The sequence below is a fragment of the Carya illinoinensis genome, chromosome 10, assembly GCF_018687715.1.
Source record: "Carya illinoinensis cultivar Pawnee chromosome 10, C.illinoinensisPawnee_v1, whole genome shotgun sequence".
Classification (NCBI taxonomy): domain Eukaryota; kingdom Viridiplantae; phylum Streptophyta; class Magnoliopsida; order Fagales; family Juglandaceae; genus Carya; species Carya illinoinensis.
In genome coordinates, this window is record NC_056761.1 from 49,139 (window position 1) to 74,901 (window position 25,763).

At 37.5% G+C, this 25,763-nt stretch overlaps 2 protein-coding genes and 1 long non-coding RNA gene across 3 annotated transcripts; 2 read left to right on the plus strand and 1 right to left on the minus strand.

The window, feature by feature from the left end:
• The first annotated feature begins 949 nt into the window (after positions 1-949).
• Positions 950-9,118, plus strand: LOC122278987 (apyrase 2-like). Its single transcript, XM_043089222.1, has 9 exons — positions 950-1,720; positions 1,852-1,980; positions 2,095-2,151; positions 2,284-2,376; positions 5,093-5,298; positions 5,560-5,651; positions 8,045-8,262; positions 8,367-8,556; positions 8,664-9,118. Exons 1-9 carry the CDS (start codon positions 1,412-1,414, stop codon positions 8,777-8,779), a joined length of 1,410 nt encoding a protein of 469 aa, XP_042945156.1. The 5' UTR covers positions 950-1,411; the 3' UTR covers positions 8,780-9,118.
• A 3,295-nt stretch (positions 9,119-12,413) lies between these two features.
• Positions 12,414-14,643, plus strand: LOC122278072 (NAC domain-containing protein 87-like). Its single transcript, XM_043088154.1, has 3 exons — positions 12,414-13,070; positions 13,206-13,486; positions 13,650-14,643. The coding sequence occupies exons 1-3, from the start codon at positions 12,884-12,886 to the stop codon at positions 14,349-14,351; spliced, it is 1,170 nt and encodes a 389-aa protein (XP_042944088.1). The 5' UTR covers positions 12,414-12,883; the 3' UTR covers positions 14,352-14,643.
• Positions 14,644-18,203: 3,560 nt separating this feature from the next.
• On the minus strand, positions 18,204-20,574 carry LOC122280119. Its single transcript, XR_006229737.1, has 3 exons — positions 20,441-20,574; positions 19,252-19,336; positions 18,204-18,328 (listed from the first exon to the last, which is right to left on the minus strand). It is a non-coding gene; the product is annotated as an uncharacterized LOC122280119 (long non-coding RNA).
• Between the last annotated feature and the right edge of the window lie 5,189 nt (positions 20,575-25,763).

Sequence of the window (25,763 nt, forward strand, 5' to 3'; positions counted from 1 at the left end):
CAAGCTTGGGTTTTCTATCTCTCTCCATAGAAGCCTTTCTCTCCATAGTGTCTAGGGTTTTCCATTTTGCAAGCTTGGGTTTTCTATCTCTCTCCATAGAAGCCTTTCTCTTCGTAGTGTCTAGGATTTTCCACCGTGATCCATCATTGGGTGGAGGGGATTTGGAACTTTGGCTTCGACCATCTCCTCCCCTAGTCAGCCTCAGTGGCCTTTTTGTTCATAGGTTTTTCCGTTTGTCTACTCTTCGTAGGATTTTCATTTGTTTTCTCTCCGTAGTGTCAAATCTCACGGATCTATTGCTCCCCGGCATCCTCCGTCCTACACAGGCCACCTCTATAGCCTCTACAATTGCCGATTTTCATGCTCAAAGAAGAAAATTACGATTATGCTCGATGCTTGCTTTGCACGCGCGACCCCCATCGTTTGAGTTTACTACACACGGTCGCATCTTGGAGCAGTTTTTGAGGCCACACACGGCCCCATCAGCTTCACTGGCCCTTCATTCTTCAGATCAGCTCTCCTCTTAAGGTGACACATGCAAAACACACGCCGCCACCGGTGGTGTTGGCCCCTCGCCGACGACTCAATTTACTATTTTATGTTACCATTTTCTCTCGTGATCTTAATTGAGGGATTGTAGACTTCTTAAAAAATTATTTCAAGACAATAAGTGATGGTACACCCACCATTATTGTTCGCTTTTACGTAAATACTTTTCTATTTATCTATAAGACGACGTTCTCTTATAGGATATAAGTAGAGATCAAGAAATTGATCTCAAACAAACCCGCTTTTCTTTCTTTCTTTCTTTCCTTTTAACTATTATGCACTATTATTTACTGCTTTGAAATGTTTATTGAGGAATCTCACACTTCCTCGTATATATATATATATATATATAAATCTCTTTAGTGAAATGAAATGAAACTTGTTTTAATAAAAAAACAAAAAATCGTTCGAGGCCAAGTCGGTCTACTCATTCAAGTTCACGATCTCAAGTTACAGAGGAGCGAAGACGCGACGCACGCTCATTCTCCTTCAAGGTAAGAAAGAAGAGAGAGGCTGTACTAGCAGCTTGGCGTCTTATCTGTCTCTGGCTCTGTACCTCAAAAAGTGGCACTGTTACTGCGTGTCTCAGATCTCACGTGATCGACGTTCTCACTGATTGATATCATCATCTATCAAAATCGATCGTAAATAGAAGTAATTTTAAAAAGAAAAGAGTCGGTGGGAACCAAAATTGGGAGAGCTGGAGGCCGTACAGGAATCCCAGTCCTTGAAGGCTCCTCCCGCCGCTGCCGCCACCGGAAACGGACAGATCCGATATCGGTCCCCATCTTCGGCCGAACTGCTGGACGGTCAGTCCTCTTCTCCAACCGATCACCAACAACAGTCACTGGAATTCGAGAAAATGCTAAAGCGTCCCGTCCCCCGCCACGAGTCCTTGTCCGACAAGATCCACCGCTTCCGAGGGGTTTTGCTGATAATATCTGTCCCGCTCCTCCTCATCACTTTCCTCATCGTCCTGATGCCTGCCTCTACTCCCTCTCAGTCCCTCCAGGAATACCGCAACCGAAAGGTCCCCTCCGATCTCAGATCCCCCAAGTCCTACGCCGTTATCTTCGACGCCGGTAGCTCCGGCAGTCGAGTCCACGTCTTCTGCTTCGACCATCATCTCGATCTCGTTCCCATCGGCAAAGATCTAGAGCTCTTCCTACAGGTACTAATACTCTACCATTGCCATTGCTATTACCCATTCGATTGAGACTGATAGATCATCTGGGTGTGGGCGAATGGCTGTTATTACTACTCCTTGCTCTGTTCTCTGATTTCATTTGATTATCATTGTAGAGAAAACCGGGTTTGAGCGAGTATGCCTCTAATCCCCGGGACGCTGCCGACTCTCTGGTTTCCCTGTTGGATCAAGCTCAAAGTGTTGTCCCCAAAGATTTGCGGCCCAAGACGCCCGTTCGGGTTGGGGTCCGTAATATGTCATTAGTGCTTTCTTATATAAATATTTGTTAAATTTCCCTTGTTGATAGTGATACTCGCATTTCATTTTACTGAAAGTTTGGGTTTTGATGTTAATGTCAGGCAACTGCAGGCTTGAGAGCATTGGAAGGCGATGCTTCCGATCGAATTTTGCAAGCGGTAAAATCTTTCTTCGTGTTATTGCTATATCCAAGACTTTTTAGGCTTCCACTTTTTTTTTTTTTTTTTTTTTTTTAGTACATTTTAAGCTTTCACTTTCATGGAGTGGCTGAAACATTTTTCCGCTTTAAGGTTAGGGATCTTCTAAAACATAGAAGTACTCTGAAATCGGAGCCCAGTGGAGTTGCTGTCATCGATGGAACTCAAGAAGGTTCTTATCAGTGGGTATGGTGTTTACAACTTAATATTTTTCGTAAAACTTGTACCAATGGTTGACTTGATGCTTTATAATTGCGCGCTTGACAACTTACTTTCGTTATTCATTGCTACAAGTTGAGGCCATGTCATTCGCCCTTGCTTTAGTGTAAGGGTTAGGCTGTTAAATCTTCCTTATTGTCTTCTTCACAGAGTCTCTGAATTGCCTCTTGGACATTCTCATTTTTACCATTCATCATTTGTTAGATATATCATCCCATAGTACCATTCAAAGCTCCTCTCATTCCTTTCGAGCCAAATGCACACATATCGGATGTAGAGGAATCATCCTCCACACAGTAGACACATAAGGACTGCCATGTAGACCATTCCAACAAGCTAGAAGATCCATCACCCTCCTAGGCATCACCCATGCAAGCCGGGTCCTACTAAATATATCATCCCATAGTGCCCTTGCCACCTCACAGTGTAATAGTAAGTGATCCACAGATTTACCATTCTTCCTACACGTATACCACCAATTTGTGATAATAAGTCCTCACTTCCTGAAATTATCCATAGTCAAGATTTCCCAATGGAAGCAGTCCAAAAAAAAAACTTTACTAGGCACCTTACACCTCTAGATACTCGTCCAAGGGAAAGAAAGATGACACTGAGAAGACACCACCTTGTACAAGGATCAACCAGTGAACTTCTCGCTCCCAATGTGCCTCCAAAGCAACCTATCCACCCCATGACTACTAATGCACAGAAGAGAGTGTAACAAGCTAAAGAACTCCAAAATGACTCCAATTTCCCAATCATGGGCAGCTCTAATAAAAAGTATGTTCCACTGATGAGAGCCATTAGAGCTGTCCAATAGATCCAACGCTGAAGCCTCCTGTTCAGAAGCAATTCGATAAAGAGCTGGAAACACCATCTTGAGAGCAAAATTACCACACCAAAAATCATGCCAATATAGGGCCTTTGACTACATGTAATCTAGAATCCAAGTTCCACAACACTCTCACCTTCCATTTTTGCTATATTACAATTCAATGAGGCTGTGTTGGATTTTGGTTTTCAAGCTGATATTAATGATGTCTGGGTATTTATTGTTCAATAAAAATATAGTGAGACATCTGTTGCTCAAAGGAAACGGAGAAATTAGCTAAGCGCAGAATTGTTTCTTATTGGTAAGAAGTACCGGAATAGTGAAACGCTTCTAAGAGGTCCGGCTGATTTTAGTAGGATAACAGCCTCCTGCTCACTTGCTGCCACGTCACAAATTACACCAAATCTACAATACACTTATTCACATGGTATAACACTGAAATAACAACCCATCCCTTCCTGCAAGAGAAAACCTTCCACTGTGAGAATGCCGAGAGGAGAAAACCTAGCAGCGACAACTGGGGCATTGGTCTTCTTCTAGTCTTCTTCCCCGTGGACAACCATTCCATTAATGGCAAAAACAAGCTTTTCTCCTCTCGTCCTCCTTCTTCTTCTTCGTCGTCGAAATCTGGAGTTAAACGATTTACCGAAAATAATTTTGAAAAAGAAACTGGATCATTTCTGAGGAAAGGTTGTAAACTTTTGAAAAAAAATGTCCGAAAAGATAAACTCTCAGATCGAAACCAACCATCAAATTGTGATCTATGGACAAATATAACTTGCACATTAATTAGCAAAAGGGTAAGGAAATTGAGAACAAAAGTAATAGAAGTGAAAATAATGATCCTCTTTTTCCCAGTTTCTTAGCACTATCTCAGTTCCACCGCCGCATGATAGAACTCACAATAGCCCCTCCACATCAATCCCGAATTTGGAAGCCATTACACACACACACATACATAGAGAGAACCTTCGTCAACCCACCCCCAAAGCTCTCCATGTGCCACCACCCCTTGCCACCAAAAAAAAAAAAAAAATCACTGGACCGAGACAACTAAGAATCTCCTAACACCACCACGGCACCACCGATAGCACCCATCACCACCATAACACACAAATCTCATTTTCTTCATACCCACAAAAACATGAAAAAAATACGAAAACCTCACTAAGAAATTGCAAGACAACTTTGAGCATCGGGTAAAATGAAAAAAAAATTGTAAAACCGCAGCAAGCACTAGCATCCTTCTTCCTCTTTGGCTCCTTCGACGTGCCGCTACCACTGGCATTTGGATCGGCACCATTGCCAAAGCTGAAAAGAGAACTGGGCGAAGACATGCGAGATCGTCGACTCCACCGCAGGTCTCTCTCTCGGGATCCGTTGCCGTCGATTGCAAGAGGGGGGGAGAAGGGTCTGCATTGGTTGCAAAGGGGGGGCGAAGGATTTAGTGGGGATGATTTTGGGGGTAAATAGAGGTTGTTTGGTGCGGTGCGGTATAGTGAAGATAAAGTGAAACTCATACCTGGCATGTTCTTATTGGGGAGCTGTTATTTGGGGATAAATGGTTTGACAGATTGGAAGGATTTCTCACCGAAATATGCTCATTGAAATAAAGCAAAAGGGAAATCCTTGTTGCTGCTATCATAATGAGATTTGTTGACCAATAATATTAAAAGGGCCATGTATGAAAACTGAAACGTGAAAGAGAAGGATTCAAGAAGGCATGTTACTGCTACTGCACATTATTATAAATTGAATGGAGCATCAGCATCTTGTATATTCTGGCCTATAGAATAGAATATGGGGTATGAATAAATATCCATACTGTCTTAAGTTGCCTCTTGTTTGCAGGTGACAATAAACTACCTACTGGGAAATTTAGGAAAGGAATATTCAAACACAGTTGGAGTAGTTGACCTTGGAGGTGGATCTGTTCAAATGGCTTATGCTATCTCAGATGCAGATGCTGCAAATGCACCAAGGTTATCAGATGGAGAGGATACATATGTGAAGGAAATGTACCTTATGGGAACAAAATATTACCTCTATGTTCACAGGTTTTTCTCTTTCTTTTAGTTAAGTTAGTTTCATGATTTTATGTTTTGCATATTGAGGATGCTACATATGTTGATGTTATCTTCTCATTTGTTACGAGAGATCTTATCATTTCCCTTGACTGCTTGATAAAGATTGATTTGTTATACAGTTACAATTATTTCTACTTATAAAAATGTTGTAATTATATCTATTGTTTTCATCTGTCCAAAATTTACAAAACTTATGTGGATTATTACATGGATTTGGCATCATGTTTGCAGTTACTTGCATTATGGCTTACTAGCATCTCGGGCAGAGATTTTGAAGGTTTCTGAAGACTCTAGCAACCCATGCATCTTAGTTGGTTATCATGGTATGTTGATCTCCTCCTTTTTCACTAGGCATGATGTCTAGACATGTGACCTGCTAATTGCTAAATTACAAGCTACTTACAACAAGTTAGATGGTGGCCTGTGTGAATAATTCATGGAGCAGGGTTGAATCATCTACTTTCTATTTTCATATCCATGTAGTAGCTTTTCAGACAGGTGATCCCATTTCCCCCTTTCTTTTTGTTATGATTATGGATGCCTTGAGTAGAATGATTGAGAAGGCCGTGGATGGTAATTTTCTGTCCAGTTTTGTGGTGTGTAATGAGGTTCGGAGCAGTTTTAAGGTCTCACATTTATTATTAGCTGATGATACTTTGATCTTTAGCGAGCCTGATTCTGACAATCTATGTGTTTTGACTTTGAGAGCACTTCTGCTGTGTTTTGAAGCTGTATCGGGGTTAAGAGTTAATTTATCGAAATCTGAAGTTGTTCCTGTGGGTTCTGTTCAGAATATTTCAGACTTGGCTAACATTCTGGGGTGCAGAATTTTTTCACTCCCTATGAGGTACCTGGGGCTTCATTTGGGGGCTTCTTTTAAATCTGTTAATATTTGGGATAGGGTGATTGAGAAAATAGAAAGGAGGCTAGCTGGTTGGAAAATGATCTACTTGACTAAGGGGGGAAGATTAACTCTAATAAAAAGTACTTTTTCTAATCTTCCCATTTATTTCTTATCTCTTTTTCTGTTGCCGGCAAGGGTTGAAAAAAGAATTGAGAGTTTATTTCGGAATTTTTTATGGGTTGGCAAAGGAGATGAAAAAAAGATACATTTGGTTGGTTGGAAGAAGGTTTGTCAACCGATTCGATTGTGGAGGGTTGGGGATTAAAAATTTAAGTTTGTTTAATAGAGCATTACTTGGGAAATGGCTTTGGAGATACCATTTGGAAAGTAATGCCTTTTGGAAAAATGTTATTGCTATAAAATTTGGTAGTATGTGGGGAGGTTGGTGTTCTAAAGATACTAGTAGAGCCTACGGGGTGAGTTTGTGGAAGTTCATTAGAAAAGGATGGGGTTTTTTTTCAGATCATGTTAGATTGAAGGTGAGAGATGGGAAGAGGACTCTTTTATGGCATGACTTGTGGTGTGGGGTTTCTCCACTAAAGCAGGACTTTCCCTCTCTTTTCAGAATTGCTAGGGATCAAAATGCAGCTGTAGGAAAGTCTTTCTGTGGCATTGACAATAATATTCAGTGGAATGTCATCTTTATCAGGGATGTTAATGACTGGGAAGTGGATGATGTAAAGGCTTTTCTGGAAAGAATTTATAGTTCAAAGTTGATGTTCGGTAGGGAGGACAGCATGCTGTGGATTCCTGCAGGAAATTCTAAGTTCTCATTTTCCTCTTTTTACAGATTATTAACCTGTCACAGGAGATGTGAATTTCTCTGGAAAAACATTTGGAAAGTGAGTTCCTTCCAAGGTTGCTTTTTTCTGTTGGGTGGTTTCCTTAGGCAAAGTGTTGAATACTGAAAATCTTAGAAGGAGAGGTATGTTCATTGCTGATCGGTGTGTTATGTGCAAGAAGAATGGGGAATCTGTAAATCACCTCTTTCTTCATTGTGAAGTGGCCAGGTTCTTGTGGTATGAGGTTTTGAATCAGGCTGGTTTTCTTTGGGTAGTGATCAAGTGGTGGATTTATTGGGAGGGTGGAAAGGTTTGAAGTGTAGTAAGAATGCTGTTCATGTTTGGAAGATGATTCCTTCTTGTCTCGTGGTTTTTATGGCTTGAAAGGAATGGGAGATGCTTCGAAGAAAAAGAACGATCATTGGGAGAACTTAGGGATTTCTTTTTTGGCACTTCAAGATTGTGGGCTAAAGTTTTTGTAACGGAAGATATTTTCCAGTTTCTGTTTTAGTTTTCCTTTTGTTCTTGGAAAGTAGTAGGTATTTCCTTTTGTATACGTCATGTGTACTTGGGTTTATGCCTATTTATTGGGAATAAAATCTATTATAACTTTTTATTTCTTGGGAATAAAAAAAAAAAGGGCAAAGCCAACAGATGATTGTCAGTTGACTCCGTGAGCTGCCTGTTCTCCCTGACTTCATACTCTCTCTCTCTCTCTCTCTCTCTCCCCCCCCCCCCCCCCCTTCCCCTCCTCTCTCCTCTTTTTATCTTTCCCTCTTTGTGAACTTTCTCTTTACCCTTGTATGTTCCAATCGGATATTCTTAGATGCTTAGAAAATTGGGCAATTGTGTATAGAGTCTCACAACCATATGAGGTTGAATGATGGAAGAATCTGTACTTTACCCTTTTTGGAAACAAATGGAGCATTGACGACTGGAAAGTGAGTGAATGTATATGTGTGCATGCATGCAGTGTGCTTCTCTGTGTTTTCCTAATTATTATTTCAATTAAAGTCTCTCTCTTTGTAAGGGTCTTACAAATACGGTGGAGTTGAGTATCCAGCATCAGCTTCCCGTTCTGGCTCAAATGTGGACGAGTGTATGAGGGTGGTTTCTAATGCTCTCAAAGTAAATGAATCTACATGTATGCATATGAAATGCACATTTGGTGGGGTATGGAATGGTGGCGGTGGGGATGGACAGAAGAATCTTTTTGTAGCTTCATTTTTCTTTGACAGGGCTGCTGAGGTACCCAATCATCCTTTATTTTGTTGCTTATTAGATGCGAGTCATAATGTTGGCATTCCTTGTTATGCTTGTTGATGGCTCTCTGACCACTTATTTATGTATAGGCTGGTTTTGCCGATCCAAATGTTCCCATTGCCAAAGTTCATCCTAGGGAGTTTAGGGAGGCAGCTAAGCGTGCTTGTGAGACTAAACTTGTGAATGCTAAGGCCGCATATCCACGTGTTAAGGAAGAGAACCTCCCATTTTTATGCATGGATCTTGCGTACCAGTATACGTTGCTTGTAGAGGGCTTTGGTAGGTTGAAGTTTGAACTCACCTTTTTGTCGTTTGTGCAAGTTCGTGATGATATTTTACCTGGAAAATCGAAGTACAATTCCTTGGTGCTTTTTTGTGTGGTACAGGTCTAGATCCTTGGCAAGAGATTACATTGGTGAAGCAAGTTAAATATCGTAATGCCCTGGTTGAAGCAGCTTGGCCACTAGGCAGTGCAATAGAGGCTGTGTCGTCCTTAACATGATCGGAGATGACATAATTAGCTAATTCGCACATTTGAAATTCATAGGCGTGTGGTTCTTAGGCGTCAGAGGTTTCAAGCTGAAGTATCCAAAGGTGATGATGCCCAAGATTCCATCAGCTTGAATTGGGAATTGGATTTTGGTCTATATTTTGAGAATAAGAGGAGTATAGATTTTTTTTATCCTAATTTGTAATTGCTTTTACAATAGATTCTAATTTATTGCTTCTGAGAGAATGATCTGATTGAATTAGTTCGTTTAGTTCGCTCGGCTTGACAAACAAAATGGTCATATCAATTGATAGGCAACCGATTAATTTGCGGCTTGCCCGTTTTACTCTCCTTCAGCTGTTTACTCTTTCTTCCCGTACGATTTTAATCGTTTGAGCTACAGAAGTTGTGTCCGATAACATGGGCTGTTTGGAAGATGGATGGTTGTCTCATTTCATTCTCAAATATTTTTTAAATATAAATATTTTTCAATTTTAAATCTTTAATATTTTTATTTAATCATTATAATTTTTTCAAACTTTCAAATAAAACATAAAAAATATTCTATTTTTTAAACTCTAAAAGTAAAAATTATATTAAAAAATTATATCCATTGTTAGATATATTATTTTTATTTAATTTTATCTCTTTTCTTTTTTAAAATTTCATAAAACATCAAAATTTACTATTATTCACACTATGTTATTACGATTCACTAAAATCAATTACCATTCATTAAAATCAACCGCGTCATTGGTCAATTTACAATAAAAATTTGTGAATATAAAATAGTAAAAATTTGTAAAAATTTTAATTAATTTTTATCACTCACTTGAGTCCGATGTGAGAAGTTCATATCGGCGGTTTTAATAATTTAGGTTATCTCTAGATAACTATCTTATTGACGGTTTGGTTTTTTTGAATCGAAACTGACCGAATTATTTACATATAAATTTTTAAAATATTATATATAATATATTATTTATATAGTAGTTGTATAAATTAATTATATAATTTTCATTAATCTATCACCATTAATCATATAAAATGTAAAATAATATATATTATCAATTAACTAATATATCATATGATAAAATATGAAAATATATGTTATTATAACATTCATACTCTACTAAACTATTAACTTAGTAACTATTAACATTATAAATATAATTATAATTAAATTTTCTTTTTAATGAGTTAGTGATATAATCTACATTAAAAAGCTCTCTTAATTTTGATTTTACTAATTTTTTGTATTAATTTATCTACCAAAAAAAAGAAAAGAGGAAAAAAAATGTTTCTAACTCATATGGACTGAATTGGATCGATTAGACTAACTCGATCCGGCCAGTCCTTAGGAGTAATCGATTCAATCTAGTTCGAAAAATGATTTATTGAAATTTTCAGTTCGTGACCTATAAGGGTTTTCCTAGTGGACTAGACTGGACCGTTAGTTATCGGTCTAGGCCAATTTCAAATAGGGGGCCCAATCATACAAATAAAGCCTATCATTCTTGAAGTATACTAAAAAGTTTACAATGTTTATTTTCGACCCATTAGAATAAAAAAAATTTAACAATGTTTATAATTTCGAAAATACAACTATTTAATTTTATTTGCATATTTTTTTACTTCAAAAATAGGTTAAAAAAGTTCAAATTATCAAAATTGATAATTATATATTAGTTAATTGATATTAGTTAATTAATAATTATATATTTTATATTTTATATTTTATATTGTCAATAGTGATAGGTTAGATGAAAGTTACATAATTTACTTATATAATTACTATATAAAATAATATATATAATTTAAATATTTAAAAATATATACTTGTAGTTTGATCGGTTTGGGGTGAAAAAATCCTATCCTAGGACCTGATTGAAACCCATTCGATCTCGCAAATGGAAGACTGAAACCAACCAAACAAGTTTTCGATCCGGTTTGGTTAGTTTTTCTAGTCCGGACCAAAAATTTTACACCTCTAGTGACCCCAATCCGGACTACAATGATTACATCTCTAAGAACATATCTCTCATTTTTCAAAATTTCATAAAAATCTTAATTCAAATCATTTCACTGCTATTTATAAATAATTTTACTACTATTTATAAATTTTTCCTCTCATCTCATTTGTGTAACTAAACTAGACCTAGTCTTTTTATTTATTTATTTTCGGTTAGCCCCTTGAACTCCCGGTTATTCACATTTCAATGGAACAACTAATTGCCTAAGTAGTGGGGAAGGACCATTGTCAATGTCATAGCTGTTTTACGCCTTGTGCTCTTCAACTAAGTATATTGAGATTTTCATCGAAACTTCATGGAAGCTGCCAAAGAAGCCTAGTCAGTCCTCCATCCAGTCCCTTGCATTCCATTGTATAGCCAAAATATAACGAATGGCTGAAAATGACAAATCCTCTTTTTAATCAATGACATTTAATGAGAATTGCACATCGTAGCATCTTGCAATGGGTCGATTAATTAGAACTCTAAAATTTCTTATTGTTTCATTTTGCAACACAGCAGTTTTTCTCAAACGACGAATCCAAATGGGTCTCGTTTAGCCGTCTTCCACGCGCTATTTTTTTTTTTTCCTAGATAGAATTTTATTTCTCTGGAAATATTGAAGGTGAAAACAGTTTCAAGTTTTATTAAAAATTCCATATTTTTAGGTCGTTGTACTGTAAGGGATTGGTTAGGAATAGAGATGGTTTCTCTCGTCTCAAGATTTTTATTCATTTTCTTTTTAAGTATTACTAAAATATAAATATTTTTTAACTTTAAATTTTTAATATTTTGATATGATCATTACAATTTTGCTAAATTTTAAAATAAAATATAAAAAATAATTCGATTTTTTAAAATCTCAAAAAAAATTATATTTTAATCATAGTTTAACTTTATAATATTTTTATTACTTTTTATCTCTCATTTTTTAAAATCTAATAAAATATCTTAACTCAAACTATTTCACAACTATTCACAAACTATTTCATTATTATTTATAAATTACACACCTCATCTAATTCGCCAAACATTCCCTAAGACTTTACAAAAAATTTCCTAAGGTGCGGTTTGGTTAGCCAATCCAACTCATCTTATCTAATCATTACAACTTTTTTAACTTTCAACACAAAATATAATAAACAATTCAATTTTTTTAAATCTCAATTCAACATTTTCAAATCTCAAAATAATATTTTAAACTTTCATCTCAACTCAACCCACTATCAAAACGCCTAGATTCGAAAGTTTTACAAAAAATTGTTTCCCTTTTTCTTCATCTTTTGACTTTTGAGTTTCAATGGCCCCTAGATTCACTGTCATGGGTAGCTCTTCTACATCGTTTGGGGGAATCAGGCATCTTATTACTCTCCAAATTTCAAGCTTTTATATGACTGGTCCTACAATATAAATAATATGGACATGTCTCCAACTGGTGAATTTAAGCCACATATGGACCAACTGAGCCAAGCCAACAACCACTACCAAAAGATACTTTTCCAGACTTTGAACAGAGACTTTCTAAGAGATTAATCTAACATGCCGTAAAATTCTTTGAAGTTAGGTTTGATAAAGTTGTTATTTTTATGTGAAACGGTGCTGGAAACATGTGCCCCTCCAACGTGCATAGAAACCTCCTTTTCACCCTTCGTTTTTCTTTCTCATTCCCTTTCAAACAGGCAAATGGCTCAGAAACCACCCAGATACGACACTCGAATAAAATATACAAACAAACAAAACGATTAACCCTCGATAAGGCTTCCTTGGCAAGTGTCTTGCTTGCTACGGATCTTGAGAATATGAGCTGTTGAAGAAGCTCCCCCATTTAAGCTCGGCTTTTCCCCTTGTTCTACTTTCTTTAACTGCCCTCTTCCGATACTCCTTCTCAAGTAGAACTCTATATATTTTTTCTATCTTCTCCTTCTTCTCTACTTGGTTTTCATAACTATTGTTTGTATTATTTCATTTTTAGAATTCTTTGTTCGATATTTTCTGCTCTGTAAATATTTAGGCTTGCGATATATATTATTATCTTGTTGAAGTTTAGGATATTTGGGTTTGGTTTTTATTCTTTCAATCCTATAGAAATCAAGTACTTTAATTCATGGAAGAGGCAATAGTGGTAAACAAAGGAGAGGACCTCATCGGTTTGCCTCCGGGTTTTCGATTTCACCCCACGGAGGAGGAGGTTATAACTTATTATCTTACAGAGAAGGTGGTGAATAGCAACTTTAGTGCAAGTGCTATTGGCGAAGCTGATCTCAATAAGTGCGAACCCTGGGATTTACCAAGTAAGTTATTTTGTGGTTTACCTCTGCTTCTTTCATTATATGTAAGTTCTATTTAAAACGTCCATGGCTGTTTGTTAATTTTTTTTTTTTTTTCTGAATTATCTTAACCATTCCCGACATATAAATATCATACAGACAAAGCGAAGATGGGAGAGAAAGAATGGTACTTCTTCTGCCTGAGAGATAGGAAGTATCCAACAGGCATGCGAACGAATCGAGCGACGGAATCTGGATACTGGAAGGCCACAGGAAAGGATAAAGAGATATACAAGGGGAAAGGCTGCCTTGTTGGGATGAAGAAGACCCTTGTGTTCTATAAAGGGAGGGCTCCAAAAGGAGAGAAGACCAATTGGGTCATGCACGAGTACAGACTGGAAGGAAAATTCGCGTACTGCAACCTCCCCAAGTCTGCAAAGGTAAGGTCAAAGTGTATGCCTTAACAACATTTTCTTGGCTTTTCCATGTTCACCACTTTAATTAGAAGAGTAGTATTGTGTAGTTTGGGACCTTTCTTTCATATGGGTAAACTGTAGTGGAGGAATCTAAACTAACAGAGTCTGCTGTTATTGTTATTGGCAGGATGAATGGGTTGTCTGCAGAGTTTTCCACAAGAGCTCAGGGATCAAAAAGGCCTCGGCCCCAGACGCCCTGCTGAGAATGGACTCCTTTGGGGATGATCTATCATCTTTTCTCCCTCCCCTCGTGGATCCCTCATTTTCCAACAACAAAAGGGCTGGCTGTGGTGAAAACAACTTCGAGGTAATCCCCAGCTCATACTTATCAATGAGGGAGAACAACCAGCAGCAGCTAAAGCAGCAAGTCCAGAAGAATATCGTCCAGCTGCCCTTCAATAATTCTATCCCCATCACTACTTACCAAGCTAGTCTCATGAGTAACTCCACAGCGAACCCCTTTTTAAATCCTGGTTCGAATCCTCCCTTCTCCTTTCATGCAAATCCAAACCTTGATTATTTGCACCAAGGGAGGGCTAGTTCAATTCAGAGCGTCACTGACATCTATGACCATGGAATCACTGAGCGAGCTGTTTTAAGAGCACCCGAAGCCAACAATAACGGAAAATCTGGCTTAGAGAGGCAGTGCAAGGTGGAGCAGTTCTCATCCAATCAGTCCATGGCCAGCCTCTCACAGGACACAGGATTTGGCACTGACATGAACACGGAGATTTCTTCTGTCGTCTCAAAGCAATATGAAGGAAGCAACAGAACTTACGATTCATTGGTTGGCCCCATTGCTGATTTGGAGTGCTTGTGGGACTACTGAAGAATATAAAAGATGCATCCCGTTTGTTCCTTAATTTCTTGGGCTATAATTGTTTTCTTCCAAACAGTCGCTTGCTTCCCGTGTATGATAGGTATATAGTTAGTCAGAAAATGTTCTTGGGCACATATACATTGATTCGTGATCATGTCCAAAACTTTTCCGATGGCATTTTTATTTTATTTATAGAGGATGCCAATCAAGGATTTTATGGACATAAACTATGTATGTACATACATACATACATATATATATATATAAGATGTCGTTATACGAATTGTTGATTTGAAGTTAATATGTTGCATCGAAAACTATCTTTCTTTCCCTTTCTTTTTTCTATTCGTTATTGATATATTATTGATCTAGAAGAATATAATTTCATTGAAGGATATGGTGTATACTGGATCTCTTACAATCTTTTGATACATCAACTTTTATTGAAGATTAATACAATATATACATTTATATTGAAATCGAATCATATTCATGAAAAGATGCTAAATCTAATTAAAAGAAAAAGTCGTTTTACCATCCGGGTGGTACCGCTCAATTGTACCGCTCGGTAAAAATATATATATTTTATTTAATAATTAAGAAAGATATTTTAAATGTATTGATATATATATATTTTTTTGTTTAATGAATAAAAAATTGTGAGAAGAAAATTAAAAAAAAAAAAATTACACTGGGCGGTTAGCCCAGCGCCGCCCCGCCCCTAATTAAATAAGTATAAATTATTGTAATAGCCTTGTCATTATAATAGATGATCATCATGAGCTCATGATCATCTGTCAATTACTGTACTCTTACGCGTGTAACTGACATGCTTATCTAATCTTTTGTGTGCGTGAGAGAGAGAGAGAGAGAGAGAGAGAGAGACGCATGCGGATCTGGCGGGGGTTTGGGGACAAGGGTATCCGTTATGAGAAATGATTTGTGCAGTCGGGAAATGCAGTCGGCGTGCAGTCGGCTGTAAAAAAAAAATTAATACAGGACCTACATGAAAAAAAAAAATTATTTTTATAGCTTTTTATAATTCATGCAGGTCTCCCTGAATATAAAATAATTTTTTTATAATTTTTTTTTATTCATTCCGTACAGCCGACTGCACGCCGACTGCGTTTCCCGACTGCGTGTAGCAAAGCCCATCCGTTATTGGAAGAGAAGAAAGGATCATGTGACATTGTGAATGTGAGTATCATTAAAGGCTTAACTTTACATTCAAAGCAAAGCGTCCGTCGGGATACTTGCGGGAAAGTTAACGACCTTGTTTAGGCATTTCCATTTGTTTAGGCTTGAAAGAAAGAAATTACAAAAAGTAAAGTATTTTATGTGAGAGAAATTATAGTGATTGACTGATTGTATAGGTACAGTATAATCATTTTAAAAAAATAAATTAATATAAAATTTATAAAAAAATAATGATTATATAATATAAATATTATTTTTTTAAAATAATTATACGATATTTTTACATTTTATAATTATACGTATGATTACTCTTTATGAAATCGTGGACCCACGCTCATGATTTGTTGCATGAAAAATGTGTAGCCACCGAAAAGGAGTCTCCGCCGCGTATGAATAATCATACGTCACTGTCCCATAAAAAATTGAAAATGAACGAAAGTTGCTACTTCGATCTCTGCAGGTAACCTCATCTTATGTCATAGACAAATTGGCTTGAACTCAATTTTGACAAAAGATCATGGTAAGCGAAATAAATCTGTGTAATTGGCCAGTTTTGTGATGACAAGGGATCGAAAACTATTTCATAGAGAATGGTCATTCGGCCTTAATTTGTGAAACCACTAATATTTTTTAGGAGAGGACGGTACAATTGACTATTCTTTCTAAAAATGACTGGGTAACTATTCTTGGGTAAGGAATTTAAATTAAAAAAATGTACATGTTATCAAAACATCTTTTAAAAAAATAAAAAAATACATGATTTTCAATGCTTGTTGTATTTCTTTACAAAGATTTCCTTGCCCTTAAGTAAGAATTTTGAAATGTCAGTATGTGACACGATCTGTGAATTTAATACGAACAATAAAATGTCACAACACGAAATTAGCAGGTTTAAGTTTGATGTTTATGGATTCGGATCAAAATAGGTTGACTCGTTAAAACACAATTTATAAATGAGTCAATCTGCTTAACTCGTTTTGAATTTATTTCAAAATTAAAATTTTATTATTGTTAATTTGTAATATTGGTATTTTTTAGTATACTTATATTTTTATTGTTTTTATTGTTGAGATTGTAATTTTAGACCTATGCTCATATAGTTATTATTATATGGTTTGTAATATTGATTTTATTATATGTTAAAATCTGAAAAATATTGATATATATTTTTTAAGATATTGTGTTTATTAATAAATATTTTTTAAGATATTGTGGTTATTAATAAATAGAGATTTTAACTTTTATGTAAAACTATGTTAATCAAGTCAAATAAGTTATGCATTTTAGTTCAACTTATTTATATAAAATAAATGGGTTTAAATGAGTCATGATGTCATGTTGATATATTTCTAATTAATTATTAAACAAGTCAAAACAGGTGACATAAAATGACTCATGATCTAAATCCTGGTTAGGGTTTAGAAGTTTTACACATTTAGCTTAACGGATTGGGTTTGGGTTGATTTATATAGTTGAATATTCATAACTTGATACGACACAAACACGACCCGAAAACACGATTTTCCACCCCTCCGTAAGATACCAACTCACGTGACAATTAGCTTATCTTATAGGCAAGAGACTTGATATGGACCGTGAAATTTGAATGGCTCCAGCGGAGGCCATGATCAGCATGTGCACTTGCATTTGCCCCAAACCCTAGTCTTTTTAGCCATTTGCTTGTAGCTAGGCTCTCACGTACTATGTGGCCTTGGGATCAAGGGGTGGAGGTATAGTGGGCATTTTCTTTGAATTCCTAAGAGCATGCATGCTGGTTCTGTTTATTCAAGCTTAGTTCATTTTAAACGGAGTTTGGGGCCATTTGTGGTGGTTGCCAAAAAGAAAATATAGCAAGCTCTGGAAAATGTTGAAGGGAAAATATTAGAGATTAGTCACACTTAGGAAATAGAAAGTATAATATAAAACATTCAATTTTAAATAAAAATATATTTTTTAGCATAAAGCTAGTGTGCCGCCTAGGCGGTACCGCTCAAGTGTACCACTCGACAATTTTTTTTTCTTTACTTAGTGATTAAGGAAGTGATTTTAAGTATATTGGTGCATTTAAAAAAACATTTAAATATATTAAAAAAATGTGAAAAAAATTGAAAAAAAAAATGAACTGGATGGCACACCCAGCAGTAAGAGCTGGGTAGCATAGTAGCCTGAGTCTATTTTTTAACCTCATAAAACTTCTAGGTTTTTAAGAAAATTTAAATTATTTCATGATGAGATTTGAGATCACCAATAGGGTTGTTCATCCGGGTTCCAACCCGGGAATCCGGATATATCCGGACTGGAACCCGGGTGTTAAATCCGGGCCGGAACCCGGCCCGGGTTAAGCCGGATCAAACCCGGTCCGAAACCCGGATTCCGGGTGGAACCCGGGTTTTTTTTTTTTTTTTTTTTTACCTTAAAGCCTATATTCTATTACAAATTTTTCAAGAAAAAATGGTTGAAAAGGATATTCTTTTATATATAAAACTAATTATTATTTTTAACCAAATGCATCTGAAAAAAATAAATTTAATATCAATCATGTAAATGCATGCAAAAAAATAAAAATGCAATCACTACATATTATAGTATTTGGTATTTATACATATTACATTACAAAACACAATTACAATATATGAAATTACATATAAAAAATGGATTACATTGAGTCACCAATACATATTATATAATGTGTGCTTCATGCAATCAATGCATTCTTCCAGCCATGGTTGGTCCAAGCTTATCTGCAAGATGTATTCAATAATGTTCTTGGGCTGCTATATCATAGTTTCCTGTAAAAGATGCAATCATAAGAAGTAAAAAACAGATTAAAATAAACTGCACCTTTATAACCAACTAGTAATTGGGCATTCAAATAAACTTGGGACTATGAAATCATATTACCCAAAACAAACAAAAAATGAAGATGAAGATGAATATGAAAATTTGATTATCTTTTCCATGATATTGACACTTCTTCTCCCAAGCAAATGATGAACATCACCTTCTGATATACACACAAATGCCCACTTCCCTAATCCTAATTACAAGCTATAAGTTCAATCAAAATATAGATGTTACTTGAGGCCCTCAATCTGCATAAAAATTATATACATGTGTGTGAGTCAAAATATGCTTTTATAGGAATCCTGGAAGTAGGATAGAAGCCAATTGCATATTAGTAAAGCAACAAGAAAGGGATTGAGCTAGGTAATAAGCGGATAAGAGTCAATACATAACATGATATATTGATAAACTGGAGCAAATTTTGAAGACATGATATGTGATCTGGCACTGGGAGGCTGAAATCCCACCAAATGACAATGGTTTTTCCTATCTTACCCAAACCAAATAACCAAGTCAAAACAGTGCCAAAATTAATATATTTCACATGAACTTTAGCATTCAGGTTGATCATATGTTTCTTTTGCTTTTTGTCTGGACAGGGATGATTACAACCTGCCAGCATTACGTGGACTTTATAAACCACATTGACTAAGTACTATTATTTACTTCTTTTTTTTTTGTTCCCTAGACGTATTGACAAAGAAGTCTATACTATATAGCATCACTTGGCTCATAAATCGACCAAACAGGACCAAAATCTAGTGCCAATGCCAAAATATATAAATAGCAAAATCAATGGCTCTTTCCTATCCTAAACCCATACATAAACCTCCACTCAAAAAAATAAAAACAGTCTTACTATTAATACCATTTATTAATAGTAAATCGTAGGTAGGCAGGGCTTCCACGATCACGCTTGTTGAACTCGTACACGTGAAGTTACTGGACTTTAGCTGCAAAAGAGAGACAAAAAACCAAAAGGGTCAGATAGAATCCAACCAAAATTTCTGGACAAGTGAGTGCGTTGGTGGGCGAAGAGGTGTTCTGTGATCTTAGATTGGCTAGTTGGCCGATGAAGAGATTGTCATGCAGTAAACAAAACACTATATTACATGCTCAAACAGGGTAATGCAGAAAGTCATTGAATTAGTATTAAGAACATTGACAATTAGAAATTAACTGCTGCTACAAATCCTATATATATGTTCATCACAATCCTAATGCAAATTCTATGAATGTGCACAATCATGAGGAACACAACTGCTGCTACAATGTTTTACAACTTCCTATCTAGAAATATTAATTATTAATCATAACCACCAAACCCAAATGACAGTCACTAGCAAAAATAGAACAAATAAATAAAGAATTCAATGTTAGTTCCAGAAAAAAACATGAACAAAAAAGAGCTTTGCCAAAACATAAAAATATTTTATGGGAAGATGCCCTGTGAAGAGAGATTCACCAACTGAGTTCTAACTCATCTAGTCAATTTGAATGGAATTAGTAATGAATTTAAATACAATACATTAATTCGTATTTCAAGAGCATAAAATATGGACTTGAGTTGAAAAATGCTAACAACACAGACAGCTACCATGGACACTTCAAGTTAATTATAAAAGGAGTTGAAAAATGTCTGGAGAATTCGTATTTCAAGCCTTAAAATATGGACTGACTTCAAATTATAATGCTTTAGAGCATAAAAAAAGAACCAAGCAGCTACCATGGACACTTCTCCATGTCCCTCGAAGGACCATTTTCTTTCAAACCAAACAGGCAGAATAATGCTAACAACACAGACAAATCGTGGGAGCACATCACTAATCAGGTACTTAAACCAAAAAAAAAAACCAACCGAGAGAGAGGCAGAGAAAAATCAAACGCAAACCCAAATAGAAGCAAAAATCAAACACAAACCTAGATCTATCAAACTAACAGCATATACTTTATACCCATGTTTAACAAAATAACAAAATAACCCAGATCTAGCACAAAATGTCGTAGCCGTAGCAGAAGAATGATGCTAACACAGAATGTCGTAGCACAGATCTTACCTGAAAAAAACCTACACAAGTCGTACCATTTCATCATCGTCATTCCAAGGTATCTAACGATGCAAGATCGAGAGGGTGAGAAGAGAGAGAGATCGAGGGTGAGAAAAAATGAACGAGATGAGCAGCGACTAGGGTTTCTGACTCTGAGATGAACGCGAGAGAGAGAGAGAGAGAGAGAGAGAGAGAGAGAGAGAGAGAGAGAGAGAGAGAGAGAGAGAGAGAGAGAGAGAGAGAGAGAGGATATTTAGCCGGGGTCCTGGGAGGGTAAAAAAAAAGAAACCGGGTACCGGGTTTTTAATCCAGTACCCGGATTTTAAATCCGCATCCGGACTGCTTAGGTCCGGATTTTACAATCCGAATTTCGGCCTGGATTAAATCCGGACCGGAACCCGGAACCGGAATCCGGTAAAAATCGGATTCCGGACCGGGCCGGATAAAATCTGGCCCGTATGAACAACCCTAATCACCAACTTTGAATTTTAGTAGAGACCTAAATATAATGAACGAGGACGTACGACATTAGGGGATCATCGATCAGGCCATACCAAAATTTGGGGGAAAAAAGCATTTGAGAAGGTTTTTGGTTATGTCAGCATAAAACTTTCTTACTATAGAAATTTGTCAGATTCTTTTAATGTTTCAACAATGGTCCCTCAAAAAATATTTAGTCTAGCTCGATCCTTTCTAAACTTCAATCCTATCTGACTTCGTCCTCTGTGTATTTTGGGATCGGGGGAGGGAGGCACCGGCTCCCGCCTATCCTCTAGATCTGCCATTGAGTTCAGGGACTCCATTGCGACACATATGCATGTCAATTGTCGACATTTGCAAATGTAATGTTACACATGTTTTTTGGAAAAGATATATGGGTCCTTGTATTAAAACTTGAGACTAGCACTCATGCAGCTATTTTTATTCCATTAAAATTAGCTAATGCGTTATTATTATATATACACGCGCGCGTATAGCCTATAGGGAGAGCAAATCTAGGAACTTATAATTCTGTGTCTCGTGTCATATAAAAGATGTAAATTAACATGCATATTCATTCATCATCGATATATTGGGAGTGTTAACAGTGAATGCACGTAAAAGCGAATGAATGGAAATTTCACCGACTTTAAGTTGTTACTTGCATTGACTTTTGATCCATATAATTTTAACCTAATACTCGAGCAGTTGTTTGACAATGATTGGTAGCATACCGGTTCAGTGTTCAGACGTGCTTCACTTTACATCAAAATGAAAGCATTAAAATGTTGTCGGCTTCCACTTAGGCTCCGTTCTAGATTTTAGATCGTGATACTTACGCAACAAACTCAGGACAGGCGAAAAACCGAGTATCAATATTTCTCGAACTCCGTCTAAAAGAATATATAATACGAAACTTCAGAGAAGTTTCCTTGAAACCAGTTAATTTCGATGAAATTAACCATGATATTTTTTTGCTTCCAGAAGTAGAAGTAGAACACCTTAGTTATGGCTAGATTTGTCACTTGTTCTTGGTAGTGATCACTACGTACGTAGTACGTACCACTTTTTACTGTCAAGAGCGCGCATCTGCATGTGCACTTTCCAGATCCGGCAAGCCAGTGAATAAATAGGCGCCTTTTTTTTTTTTTTTTCGAAGAAATAAATAGGCGCTTTTGGGACTGCACGTTTAATACAGCAAAAGAAAATTAGGGCCTAAGTTCTTGATATATAGTAATTACTAATTCATATGAAAAAGTAGTTTGACGGGCATTTCTACAAAGACGATGAAATGTTAAATTCTCATTGGCTCCTTACAAGATTTATTACAGTCTTGCCACAACCATACTGCAATTAGTGGGCAAGAAAGATTGCGCCATACTACTTGTCTCCTTTGTAGTGGACATATCAATATAATTCGAGGCTCTGCAAAAGCAAACGCCCAGCTTTGCCAGGGGCTCTGTGTAATAAACCCAAGCCAAGAAAAATAAAAATAAAATAAAAGAAACTCATCCACCCAAAGTCGTAGCTACTAGCCCCTACCCTTTCTTCTTACTTTCTCTCGCACGAACCCACCCCCTTCCAATAACTCACAACCACACTCCCCTCCCTTCCCGCCCCCCCCCCCCCCCCCCAAAAAAAAAATCTCTCTCTAACTCTTAGTATATATACATTATTTTTTAACTCTCCCTCTCTCTCCCCGACCAGGTCACCTGTGGGGGCAATATTTGATCTGCCCCTACCCATCACCCAAGGCCTATGGGCCCTCCTCTTCGGACCTAATGGCGACCACCACAATTTCTCCAACACTCGGCGGGGTAAGAATGGAAGACTCAACAAAACCATCAATCAAGCTTGCCGATGGACTAGCAATAATAGTAGCGGACAAGACATCGTCTATAGACACTCCCCATCAGGGGACCTTCGAACCAACATCGCCTGTTAGAAATATTTTCAAAATAATTAATTATATATTATATTTATTAATAATATTTTGGGTTGTTTTTGAAAGTTGTGAATTATTGTGGAAAGAGAGAAGATATGGAAAATTTCTGACGTTTATTATATTTTGGGTCTATGTGCTGACCATAAATCTTAGCTGGCTAAGTGGTATTATGGCCTCCAATTTAATCCATGAGACTGGGTTCGATCCACACCTCTATCAAAGGTGGAGGTTTTTTGTTGATTTATGAAGAGGCCCTCCAGGAGGGCATGCGACCACCTTCAGGCGCGAACGCAGCGCGAGGTGCCGCAACAGTTGGGAAAATTACATTCCCAAAAACACGAAAGGTGTGACTCGAACCAGTGCCATCCGGTTAGAAGAGAAACAAGGCAACCATCTGATTAAGTCCAACTGTTGCATCTTATGGCAACAGTCATTATATATATACCTATTCCGAACAGTTTTCAGCAGAACTTAAAGTAATAACTTTTCGTTCACATCTTTTGGTTATCTATAAATAGACCCATTGGCCTGCCATTTGGATATATCAGAATTTAATTTTGAATTCTCTCTCTCTCTCTCTCCCAAATATTTCATTTCTTTAAAACTTGTTAGAATCTGTTCGTTCTCGAGAGAACATATTTCTAATTTTTTGGTTGAATAGAAAAATCAAAGGGTATTCGGGGTCTAATTTCGTGTGTGCATAATGCAATTAGACAAACAGACTTGTTCTGGGCTTTATTGTATCTTGGACGTAAATTCGCTTGTAACCCGTATGCATACCGTAATTGGTGGGGGCGAATATTGTCTTAAGGAAAACGACATTTGTAACGCGCCTTGAAGCAAACTTTTTCTCACTATTTTTTATTTGCAGCCCCTTTTGCACCAACATCGCCCTCGGCAGAACCGGACTCCCTCACAGAGTCCCTAACGGTAGCCTCGGACTCAAAGTCCCCAGCTGCGGACTGGGAAGTAGATGCTGAAGAAGTGGACAACTCAACATTGGCCTTTGGAGGCAACTCCACCACACGAGATTAGCGAGGTGCCTTGTCCAGAAGAGCCCCAAAAAGTGCATCTGAACTAAGTTCCCTCTCCGAGTTGTGTCTAGCGGTTTCGTAGGCACGACTGAGGCCCCCGAATCGGCAATTGCAGTGGACTTAACAACCAAGGCTACAGAAGAGTTAGGTGCGGTATGAGTACCGAGATCAAGAGATTCCTTCCCCCCGAGCAGTCAAACTGCCTCGATGGGAGGCATGGGGGAAGCAGGAGTTCGGACAAGTGTTGAGGGCCCAAGAAGCTAGATGCCGACTGCCCCAAGAGTGAGGCTCCGTGGGGCGCATGATCGCTTCTGGCTTTGCCATCCTCCGAGCAGCCTTTCTTCCCCTTGCCCTCAAAGGAGAGGCTCGTGGCCATTTCCTCAGCTACACAACGGGTGGACGAATAGAGATGACACATCCGGAATGGATGGTATGACCAATAGGAGGAAGAAAAGTGGTGAGGTTATCCTCTCCAAGAAGGACTTCAGAGTGAACAAGAAGGGGGCACTGTGTTACCCACTCCCTAACAATGGTAATACGACGCAACTCATTAGGCGTACTGGTCGATCGCACGACCTTGTCGCTGGGAACGATGCTCCAAGTAGCCTTGATCGAAAACTAGGCATGACCGACTTGCCCAACCAGGAATTCCCACCTACAACTAGACACGAAAAAGAACCTGCCTATCCAATTAGAGACCTTACGATACCGCGGCTCTAACACAACCAAGGCACTCATCACTCTAAAACTAAAAATATCCTCAGTGCCTCTCTTTATATTGTGGGTCAGGAGTAGGGGTGGCAATATGTTACACGACTCGTTAACCAAACATGAACACGACACGATAATAGTGGGTTAGGGTTTAGTCTTAACGGATTCGGATCAAAACGGGTTGACCCGTTAAGACACGATTGCTTAACGGGTTGATAACGGGTCAACCCGTTTTGATCCGTTATAACCCGCTATGACACGATAAGAAAGTTAAAATTAAAATTATATCTTTATACCTAAAAGTTAAATTGTTAGAATTTTAATTTCAATATTTTTATTGTTTGAATTCTAATGTTGGACTTGTAGTTAGTTTTATAATTTTTATAGATATTGTGATTTTAACATTTATATAAAATTATACTAAATTTAATTAAGTCAAACATGTTAATTTTGGGCCTATTCAACTCATTTATATAAATATTTTGAAACGGGTCATATTGTGTCGTGTTAACTTATTTCTTAATATTCACTATGGGTCAAAATGGGTTGACACGACATGACCCATTATCTTAATGGGTCGTATTAGGGTTTGAGATTTTGACACGATAAACTTAACTGGTCAGGTTAGAGTTGACCTATATAATATAATATGCATGTTTTGACACGACACAAATACGACCCATTAACACGATTTGACACCCCTAGTTAGGAGGAACTCGTGGTAGGTCAAATCGACACGTTCCGAGTTCGACTTCAATAGGACCACTGCCACAGAATGTAACAACAGATTAGAATCGACTAGGCGTTTGGATGGAGTTGGGTGGGAGCTAACCTAAAGTGTTGAGGAATTTTGCGAACGGGGAGAAGGAAGGGCAGCCTCAGCCTACAGGAGAACATACTGGGAAAAAGAGCGACACGTGACACCGAGCCATTGGCACCAACGGCCCCCTCGCAATGCGCAGGAGCCTCGAAAGTCACCATGTCAGGGATGCGGTAGGTGGAGATCAGCAACTGAAGGAAGTTGGGAGAGGCTTCCAAACGCTATGAACGACCAACATAACCTGGCTCCAAGAAACCGACCTCAGATTGGTTCTACTCGTCGAAAGTCGTGGGTTCACCAGACTTTCTGGCAGCCATTTAGGAATGAATACAGTAGAAGAGA